The sequence below is a fragment of the Lichenostomus cassidix genome, chromosome 1 (genome assembly GCF_008360975.1).
Source record: "Lichenostomus cassidix isolate B80296 chromosome 1, HeHo_3.0, whole genome shotgun sequence".
In the NCBI taxonomy this organism is placed as follows: domain Eukaryota; kingdom Metazoa; phylum Chordata; class Aves; order Passeriformes; family Meliphagidae; genus Lichenostomus; species Lichenostomus cassidix.
The window spans coordinates 111,313,379-111,324,186 of record NC_139479.1 but is presented as its reverse complement, the minus strand read 5'-3'; the positions used below and the strand labels follow the sequence as shown (position 1 = coordinate 111,324,186).

General features: G+C 43.6%; 1 protein-coding gene across 1 annotated transcript in view; it reads left to right on the top strand.

Annotated features, from left to right (window-relative positions):
* Positions 1-224: 224 nt before the first annotated feature.
* CRYBG3 (crystallin beta-gamma domain containing 3) overlaps positions 225-10,808 on the top strand; it is an 80,751-nt gene continuing 70,167 nt past the window's right edge. Inside the window, exon 1 of the mRNA XM_085076360.1 lies at positions 225-426. Coding sequence (XP_084932486.1) covers positions 326-426 — 101 coding nt within the window. The 5' untranslated portion in view covers positions 225-325. The remainder of the gene's footprint in view (positions 427-10,808) is intronic.

Below are 10,808 nucleotides of genomic sequence, written 5' to 3'. Positions count from 1 at the left end.
TTCCCTCCCTCCCGCGGCCCCGGGCGCTCGGCAGGGCGGGAGGCAGAAGCCGGGCTCTCCCCGCCTGCCGGGGCGCGGATGGGGCTCACGCACCTCCAGCTGCTGCCCCAGCCTCCCCCCGCTCCCGCGGCACCGAGCAGCCCCCGCCTGCCGAGCGGCTCTGCCTGCCCGCCCCGCCGGCAGCAGGGCAGGGGCGGGAGCGGCGGCTCCTCCCCGGGGCGGGGGGACGCGTTTGCCGCCGCCGCCTCCCGCCGCCGCGGGGACTCGGTGCCGGGCGGCTGCTGGCGGCGTCTCCCGTCCCGTCCCGTCCCGTCCGGTGCCGGGGATGTCCGGCGGGAGCAGCCGGCGGCGGGCCGGCCCCTCCTGGCACAGCACTTTCTCTCGCTTCTTCTCCAGGAGCCCAGCCGGCGAGGGGGCGGCGAACAGGTACCCGGGGCATGGGCACGGGAGCGGCGCGATGCCACCTGCGCGGCCGGGGGACACGAGGGGACACCGCGAGGCACGGGAGGGCGCGGGGCTGAGCGGAGCCCCGGCCGCGTTGCGACAGCGGTGGGTGGCGAGGCGGCGGGAGGAAGCGAGCGTTCGCCGCGGGGAGCCCGGGCGTCCCGGGGGCGGCTCCGGGGACAGCGGCGGCCCCGGGCGGGGCGGCGGCTCGGCCGGAGGAGCTGGGGACGGCGGTGGGTGCGGGCTGACAGCTGCTGCCGTCGATGGCCAGGGCTGCCGGGCTGTCCCGGGGCAGCGCTGCGGAGCGGGCACGGCTCTTGCCGGGCGCTGGGGCGGAGGGACTCGGGGCTTCCCTGCGAGGTGGGTCCAGCAGCCCCGGCACCGCCAGGCTCGGCAGATTCCCCGTGGAACCTGCGCTTGCTGGGAATAGCCCAGCCCGGGGCTTCTCCTGCGCCGCGGTGTGCCCCGGCTCGCAGCGCCTTCCCTGGGGACTGAGGGCAGGGCACGGCGGGGAGCTCTCCGACGGCTTGGAGGGGTTTGGGTGTTTGTTTCCGCCTTTCAGTTTTCACACCGAAAGTTTTCTTTTGGGCTGGTGTAAATTAGGCGTTAATGCAACATAAATATTACTGATGTGTTTAAGTCTCGATGCAAAATTTGTGGTTTATGGAAACTTGGTTATTAATAATTTTTTTAGTGCAGGCAGACTTTACAAGATGAAAAGGTTTGGAAACTTCTTGTGTATTTTTTCCTCTTCCTTTTTTCTTTTTTTTTTTTTTCTGGTGGCTGATTTCTTTCTGTAAGTAGGAAAGAAGCACAGATAAGTTTCCTTCAGTTTCTCAGGCAGCTTTGTTGTTGGCCCAAGTTAATGAGCATTTTTTTGTGGTGAAAAGGTGTTAGTTGTCTAGGCCTTACTTCCTCGGGTGTAGTATTTATTTTTTGCTTTTAACATGTTGGTTTTAATCTGAGTCACTCCTGATAGTGCACAGCTTTGTGTTTAAAGTGACAGAGTAAATACAGTTTAATCGTGGACAGTGGCTATGGCAGTAGTTCTTCCAGTGGAAAGCTTGAGGATCTTGCATTGTATATTCCCAGCAATCATAGAAAATAGAAGAGGCTATTGCTGTCTTACACTGACCATCTTATATGGTCTTGTAAATGCACCATGAGGATTTTTAACTTTGTGAGTTTTGTTTTACTGTAAGTATTTGACATGCCAGTACACCACCAAGGATCCACTGGTCATTCATGAGCAGAAAACACTGCTTTTTTATTTCCTGAGAAAAAGAAACTGGGAGCAAGGCTGCTGGATCAAGGATATCTTTACAATTGCTGGAATATCGTGGCTATTTTGTCTGGCAGGGTGGTTAAGCAATGGAAGAAGGAGAAGGTTTGGATCTGACTGGGGACATGGAGAGGCAATAGGAGAGGTTTCATCGGGTGACACCTGGCCAGCTCCCTACAGCTGTGGCTTGGGATAAATCAAAAAGCCTAGCGGTCACCTCGGTAAGGAGAGGAGTGATGCCACTTCAGTGGTTTGTGCGCTAAATGCCCTATCTGTAGGTAGCACTCAGGGCAGACCTACTCCACTTAACTTGAGGCTGGAGCCTAATCTTTATCTCGATCACGGTTTCATTTCCTGCAGCCAAGAGCCTTGTCTTCATTCGGAAGCTGGGATAGTCCACGCAGATATGAAAAGGCTCTGGCCTTCTGGCCTCGCTGTTGAACTCCTGAGGAGCTTAGCTGCAGGGTGGGAGCTGTGACTCCTTCCTGGAGAGGAGGCAAGCGAGAGCCCTCGCCATCCCAGCTCCCATTTGGTATGGTAAGGAGCTTTTCCTTGTTGTGCTGGGCTGCAGCGTGGCACGCTCGTCAGGAATGCTGACGTTCTCGTATTTGGTTTCCACTGGCAGCCTTCTTCCCAGATTAGCGTAATTGCATACATTAGGAGCGCCGGGCTGGGATCAGTGCCGCAGGTTTGCTCGGCGTGTTTGTTTAGCGAGAGCAGAATGGATGGCTGAACAAAGGGGTGTGCGCGGAGGGGGCAGCGAGGCTGCTCTGGTGTTTGTTGGGAAGGTGTGCAGTGCGTGGGCGAGGCGGGGAATTGAGCTTTTGTGAAGGGCTCTGAGAAATGTGTGCACCGGCATGGCTTCCCCTGCAGGTTATCAGTAGGATATACGTTGGAACCAGACCAAGTTTGGAGTAGGTAGAGAGAAAGTTTTGTGTGGAGGTATTTGATGGGTTTCAAAAGAGCAGAAGACCTAAGTAAAGAGGGCAGGAGAGGGAGCAGCACACCACATACACTCTGTGTGCCTGCTGACCTCTGGAGACACGCATCACACTTGATGCCTGTGCAGAACATGATGGTCCCTAAGTTTTAAAAGCATGCAGAAAGGAGCCTGTGTCTGTCCAAAAGTCATTCTCCATCTGCTCCCGCAAATTAGGCAATGGTGGGTGGCTGGAAGCTGCCAGCTTTCCTTCCCCCAGCTGCAGAGCTGCCCTCTTGCTCCAGACACTGTGTTCAGATTTACCTGTAAAAAACACAAGAACCAAAACTCAAACCTACCGTGACCCTGGTTTTGAATAGAGGAAGGGGATGGGGGGAATGGCATAGTTTATTAATCAGTGTCTTAGACTCTTCTGAGGACCTCATTTGACGAAGAGCTTATGTTAATAACTTGCCCTTACAGCAGTTTGTAGCTCTGATGAACATGAGACTCGCTGGAGGCTTGCTTGCTTGTGGAAAAAATAAGCCATGTGGATTAGTTGCAAGTTTTGTGGCAGCAAAAAGCACAGCACATGCTTTTAAGAGTTTACTTGGCTTTTACATAAAATGTAGCCAAATGGAAAGCATCTCCCACCCAGTGCTTGCCTGCTGCCTAAGTGTGTTCTCCAGAGTTGGGGCTCCTTTGAATTGCTTCAGTGCTCTTCATCCCAGGTCTTTATCACTAACTTCCATCAAAGGCAGTCATTATGCTGTGCTGCACTATTTGCTGTTTTCAATAATACACAATTGGTTATTGGTTACCACAGTCTTTGTCCTGGAGCAATCTAAATCCCCAGGGTGACAAAACCCAACTGCATTTTCACTATTCTAATAGGAGTCTGATTTGGTTTTTGGGGTTTTTTTTTTGGTACATGTATCTTTAGTCCATCTGGATGAAGACACAGCTTTTACGCTGTAAGTCAACTCACTGTCGATTCTTTCGACAATATGCACCTTCTGTGGCTGAGCAGTTGTTCTTTTGTGAATAAATGTGACCTTTCACAGAGGTGTGACGCTTTTTACTGAGGTACCATCAAAATATCCTGTAAACTATTGCTTTTTATTAGTTATTCCATATGGTATTTAGCAGGTTCATTTCAGACATCTCTTTTTCCCTCCAAGTGCTGTTGGCTGGTCACAGAACTACCAGCGCAAGTTTGGTTTGTCAGGATATTTTGTCTGAAGTATTGCTGAAGTGTACCAGAGACATCAAATAGGGAAGAGCAACCTTTTGTCTGGTTTTAGAAGGCTTTGGGGGGCTGATTTGTTTGTCGGGGTTTTTTCAGGCTGAGATTGTTGTTCCATTCATCCATTAGTTTCTAACTGAGAGCTTTCAGAGATGAAGAACTTTGTTTATTCTGCCTGAGGAGAGATTAGAGAGTCTTTTTCTTCCTTTGGGACTGCCAATCATTGTTCCTGTTTACAAAGAACATGTGTTTTTGTAGTTGTAAAAACTGTGCATTTGAGGGACTTCTGGAAATTGATGGAAGAGGGAGTAATACATTTCAAACTTAGTTCTTCTGAAATTACTGCCTCCTGGCTGAGTTTGATTCAGATACCATTGACATCTTTGAAGAAATCCATTGTCTGCTGGAAAAATCAGTCTCTGCTTTCTAATAAAGAACCTTTTTCTTTCAAAAGCCAGAGCAGGATTCTTTGTGTTGTTAAAATTTGGCTTATTTGTGAATGTGCATGAGGGATGATAGTTTGTGGAACCAACAAGGGGAATACTCCAACCCTATAGAAGAATTCAAATTAGTCTTGCCTAAAAGTAAGATTCATTATGAAAATTTTCTGTATGTTTGTTAATTTGGGGTTTCTTTCTTTTTGCTTCTGAGATTTGTGTGTTATGGCTTTCATTGCAGGATAATTCAAACTCATATGAAAGGCCCTGATTCAGCAGGGTACCAAAGTGGTTTCCCATAATTAAACAGGTAACTAGTTCTGTGCACTCTAGAGGGGATACTTACTTGATCAGAATGAGGCACAAACTTGGATGTCTCATGGGACTGAGACCAGGAGGAGCAGGGCCAGCAGCTGGCCATGTGTGTGAGAGACATTTCCTGAAGGAAATGTTACTGGAGTCTTAATTATAATAGAAGTGCTCCTTGCAAGAAACAAAGCAACATTTTTTCCACTATTTTAAATGTTAACAGCGTTGTCTCCTTTTCCAGTTGTTGGCATAAGTGCCAGAGTTAATGCAAAAATATTTCCAAAACAGCTACAAGTCTGTGGTTTTAAGGAACAGTTTTGCAAAGATGAAAACTCCTCAGTCTTCTCCTCTAGTGAACAAAAGATCACAGGTGGAAAAAAATTAAGATTCCGAAACATGTTGCTGTGGGGATTGTATTTCTAATTATTGTACCTTAAAAGGGTGGAAACCCAGCTACTGCTTTTAATTTCTGAGGGGCTTTTGGATTTCATACAGTTCAGTTAGTACATACAATTATACTTGCAGACAGTAGCAGAGCACTGTTGCTTAGGCTTTTCAGGGTATAGTAATAACTCAATTCTTCTGGTATATTAATTATCTTTCTAATATAATTATTATCTACTGTAACTGGCTTTGCAATATCACTTTTGGAGACTTAAGGTCAGACATGTTGGTTTCCTTATTCATTTGACTTTCTCATGTCAGTTTTCAGACACGAGATATAGTTTCTAATGGTGTTATGTTATTGTGATTTCATTACTTGCCTTATTTTGAAATAGAATGTTGTTTTTCTGGGTGTTCTACTGCTTCTAAAGTTACTAAAATATTTTACTGAGGGCAGTATATCTGATTAAACAGTTTGGAGGTCTTGAGGGCTAAGTATATGAACACCATGTGGATCTGCACTTCACCTGTAGACAGCTTTGTGTTAGAAAAATAATGTAAAAAGTAGCATTTCTTGTGAGCACATGAAGAGCAAAGGCAGCGAGCATTGCAGTGATAACATACTTCTTTTTTAACCATCAGTTGCAGGCTGCAAATTTAACCATAAAGCTTATTTTGGTTGGAATGGGAAATGCATGCCTTCAAAACAAGAGGGAACTTCAGAAAGTGTCTGTGGGATGCTTCCTGATGTATATTTCGTGAGTAAAAAATGGGATTTCTGGAGAGTATTTTCTTGAGTTGAAATAGTAGTGCTCTGTACCTCTACCAAGAGTTTTCTACTCCAGCCTGACTAGAAGAGCTCGCTGCATTTTACTGGTGGCACCAGTCTCTCTTGCTTGTTTTTTCCCAGGTGCTTTTTCTTAATGACATCTTTTTGAAATTCTGGTATGCTCTGTTTATCAGGACAACAGTTGCTGCTGTTTTAAAGCTTCCCTGGATTATTTTTTTTTTAATATATCCTATTTTTATGGCATTTGAGAACAGTTCTGTTCTCTATTAATTCCATAAGTTTAACCTTAGCGAATGGTTTGTAAATCTCTTTCTGATGCTATACCAAGTTCAGTTGTTAATGCACAGTAACATATCTATTTCATAAAAATGTTGAAAACGATCTAACCAATCAGACTGGCAAATAGGGAGCAGATTCCCCAGCAGTGTTGGTTACTATGCCTGACAGATGCCAGAAGAAAAACCTTGATGTAATCTGGTATAATCGCACTGCCCAATATCAGAGTAAGCTCTGCTCCAAAACATTTCTATTTCTTTCTCCAGCCTTTGTAGGGCTGCTCAGTTCCCTCACATGCAAAACAGATGAAGTTATTTAGTGAGGCTCCTTGTGGCCCATCATATTTATTTCACTTACTTCTACACTTAAGCTTAAAGGTACATGCTTTGGTTCTTGGATTTTTTTCATGTAAACTTTCATTGTAAAATGTGACCTCTCTGCGCTTTTTCTAACATAATTTATTTTCCATTCTATTTTTAGTTGCTCATTTTAGTCTTCATTTAAAACTAACACACTTTGTGTAGCTAATATAGACCACGTAACACAACACTGCTATTGCAGAATGTGAAGCTGGCGCAGCTTTGCTGCACAAGCAAAGAGCAATATGTAAATCAGCAGCAGAAACAGGTCTGAGAGGAAAAATTGTTTCAGTTAAAACAATCTAAATTGCTTATTGCTGCCTGTAATCAAACCAGTTTCGAAATGAGGGTAGTTTAATTCCATATAATACATTTTGTGCTATTTCAACACTTAATCAGCAATTGTAACACTTCTTTTGCCTGAGTTTCTGCCTTCTACTCCTCCTGGCTCCATTTTCTCCTTCCTTACCTTTCCCTGCTTTCTTTTCCTTTTCCTCCACTTCCCTTCTTTATTTGTTTTAAATGAAATAGCAGCTTTGTTTTCCTTTGACCCTCTAATTCCAAACTCAATAGCTTGTTTTTATAATTTCCATTTGTCTTAATGTCAATTCTCCTCCCCTGTGTGTGTGGCCTGAGCTTAAGCATGGAAGCAGCAGCCAGAAACTTCACATTCAAACTTCTGTGCAAAATTCTCCCTCTGTCTTTAAGACAAGTCCCAACAGCCTTGCCAGAGACTAGAGGCAGACTTTGTCCCTGCTTGCTGCCATTTGGGTTCCCAAGAAGCCTTGGGAATCTTGCTGAGAAGTTCACTGGAAATCTTTCATTTCAAAGCTCTTCAAAAAGGGCAACATTGTGGGTTTGGGTGGAGGGAAAGAGGTTTTGATTAATTTAATTTATTGGGGTTTTTTTCTGTTAAAATGCTAGAATTTTTATTTTCTGTTAAATACTAACATATTTTAGCTGTCACTTGATGCACAAGGCAATTTTTTTTATTCAGTTGATTTCCTCATGTCTTGTTGCCACTGAGCTTTACAGCAATACTTTTGATTAATTTAACAAATGGTTACTGTGCCTTTGTTCATATTGCTCAAGGTATATGCTGGAAGTTTGACTCTTAAAAAATTGACTTTTTAGATGAAGTTCTGATAGTTCTCCTGGCTGCACAGCACACGAGTAGTTTCACAAGTGGGATGTAAGTGCCTAGAGGAAGGTGTTTCCCTTTAAAGTATATTGCATTTTAGTTGGATTAAAGGGGAAGGAGAGAAAAATTGATTTACCAAGGCTCCCAGGAGACATGAGAAGTTAATAAAGATGGTATTGATTCTAACATCACTGAAAGATGGGAATTGTCAAGCTCAGTTTTGTTTATGAGATTACAGCTTCACTTGACAAACTGCTGAAATATCATCCTTAGATGCTTAAGACTTGGCACTGATGCTCTACTTAAAATATTTGCAAGTGTAATAGCAGCAGGCTAAAACTCAACATACAGACAACTATAAAAAAGAACAGATGTAGTAAATAATTTTCTATTTGATCCATTTGAAGAAAATGAAAACTCTGTGGTTTTGAATCAATTTAATATCTTCACAGATAATTTAAAAGAGGACAAAACTGTGGCATGTGAAGTTTGCAGATGATTAGGGTGAAAAGTATGGAAATCACCATGTAGATGGCATTGGAAACAAACTAAGTTGCCATGGTTGACAGTCAGTTCAATGTGAGCTGCCAAAGTGGTGGCTCAGAGAAAAAATATGATTGTCGGGTGTATAAACAACAAAACACATGGATTCTGTGGATTCTTTGGTTGCTAGAGTACTGAGCCCAGTTTTGGTGTCCATGATTTATCGTGAAAAAGATGTTGGCAAACTAAAAAGGGCTCTGAAAAAGAGCTCCAGAACAATTTGATGTCTGGAAAACCTCCCTCGCAGAATAAAATGAAGTAGCTCAGTTGCATTTAGTTTTGAAATTACTACGTTAAAGTTTGACTCTGCCTCAAGGAATATAACTGGAAGGGAAATCAGAGCTAAGTGCTTGGCTATAGTAGACCTGTGATTTGAAGAGGTTATTTGAACCCAAAACCTTTATAATCTGAAGGTTTATCCCATAGTTGAGAGATGAGGCTTGAAAAATCAGAATAGTAAGCCTAATAAGTAGTGAATTTTGTAGCAGTTTGCATGGAAAAGTTTTATTTACAAATGTGGTCGATTTTCCATTGTTTATTGGTTTTCAACCAAAATTCTTACATTTTTGTCATGTGTTAAAGGTTTAACACAGGTCTCCCTTTGGTGAAATTTCATAATCTAGATTATGCAGGAGGCCAGCAGTAATCATAAGGGTCTATATGGCAAACAGGGTAACTAGTGTATATATCTATTTATATATAAATATTTATTTAAAAGTCGGAATTTTTAGCAGTCATCTTTTTAATTACCACGTGGAAACTAATACTAAGCAACCTAGGACTCTTTGCAGTTTTATAATAAAAGTTTCATAACTACTGCTGGTCTGTAGATGTGGTGTGAGTGAGAATCCCTGTAATGTGCTGAAACTTCAGGGAGATCTTGCACATCTATATTTGATGCTATTATTAGACTTGAGGATTTCTACTCATTTACATTCTCCTAGAGGCTCTTGCACAAATGGATTTTAAAGTACCAGGTGATGAAATCCTTGTTTCAATGTTTCTCCATTGGTATATCCTTCTGGAAGGTCAGCACTGAACGTGTTGGCACAGAGTGAAATGGGAAAGAAGTCATGACATCAAAACCACATGAGGTGTATTTGCCAGAGAGGGGTGTTAGGTTTGTTCAGAGAGAAAGGAAAAGGGGTCAGGAGCTGGCATTGTACCCCAGAATGGTGAAATAAAGAAAGCAGCAAGAAAGTAAACCTAAAAATGTCATTAACCTATGTGAGGTTAAGAGTGAATTATATCAGTGATCCCAAAAACACATCTTCAGGAAAAAATACTTTGAAAATAATGGGAAGGAGGTGTCACAAGTGTTGTCATGGAGCCTGGATAGATGGCTGTATGGATAGGTCAGGCTGAGTTTGTTGCCTTTATGTCCCTAAAGACAGATGGAGATGCTTTTTGCCTCTTGGCACCCTGGGGCATCTTTGAGGTTTGGCATTGCTTATTCTCTTACCATTACGAGTCATCCCATTAAATGGTTTCTGAGTTAATCTAAGGAGCAGACCAGTTAAAAACAAACAGTGTGGTAGCAGGGAGGGTTTGGCTATTCAGGGAGTTGTCTGTCCCTAAGAGAGAGAAGATGGCAAAATGCTGGAGCACTCACCTGTCTGGTTACATGTGGGCTGCTTGGGAAGTAAATGCTGGAGCTGCTGTGTTGGAAGAGATTTGATTCAAAGCTATGGGAGAAGGAGGGAGGGTCAACATCCACAAGTGCTGTGGTAGTGCTGTCCAAGTTCAGCTTCTGTCAGCTGTCCCCATTTCCTTAAGGGAGTGCCCATTAATTTCCCCCTTCCCAAACAGCAACAGACAGTCTGTGCCTTCTCCTCGTAAAAAGGAACCTAAAATGTCAAAACACTTTCAGTTTGAAGAACTCTGCGTGTGGTCAGTCTCATCAAAACTTGTGTGTTTGTGCTTTATTAGACTTGTATGTTTCCTGGAGCTTATTTTTTTTTATCTGTCACAACACATTCACAATCTGCTGCATGCATAGCATGGGTGGGGTGGGTTAATAAAGGAAGAAGGGGATGGGCTTTTAATTTGCAAGTTCTGAGGGATTGTTGTGAAGGACGAGGATGGAGGAAGCAGACTTCTCACTCCATACAGAGATGCTGTGAGGGCCTTTTGAAGATGTGATTGTTTGTAATTGTCTTGTTCTGTTTTTAAAGGCAGTTGGAAAAGGAAGGCGTGTACTTGAAAGCCATGTACTTAAATATGCTCCATTAAATTGCTTTTTTTCTCCTTGACTGTAATCCCTCTTGTAATCTCTTTTTGTGTGAGCAACAATGCAGAATGTGAATATGTCTCCCTCATAAGAATCTCTAACCTCTCCTTCCAAAGTGTAATGATTAAAAACTTGGACCACAAACCTGTTTCTGATTCAGACACCACCTGTCCAAGTATTACAGAAAGGTCAAAACAGAGGCAGCAGCAGAGGAACAAAAAGCAATAGAAAATGGCACAAAGAAAGGTTTGTTCAGAAGATACAGACGATACCATTCTGTAACTTAAGTTTAATCTTGATTATTTAAAGAATAAGAGTGATGCTAATCAGGTTAGGCATGCTGGCAAGACAGTAGAAGGAGCAGCAAGACAGCTGAGGAGAAGAAATCCCTCTAACCTTCCTCTAAACCTTCGCTGAAGATTAATCCATCTCTGCTGGATGCACTAAT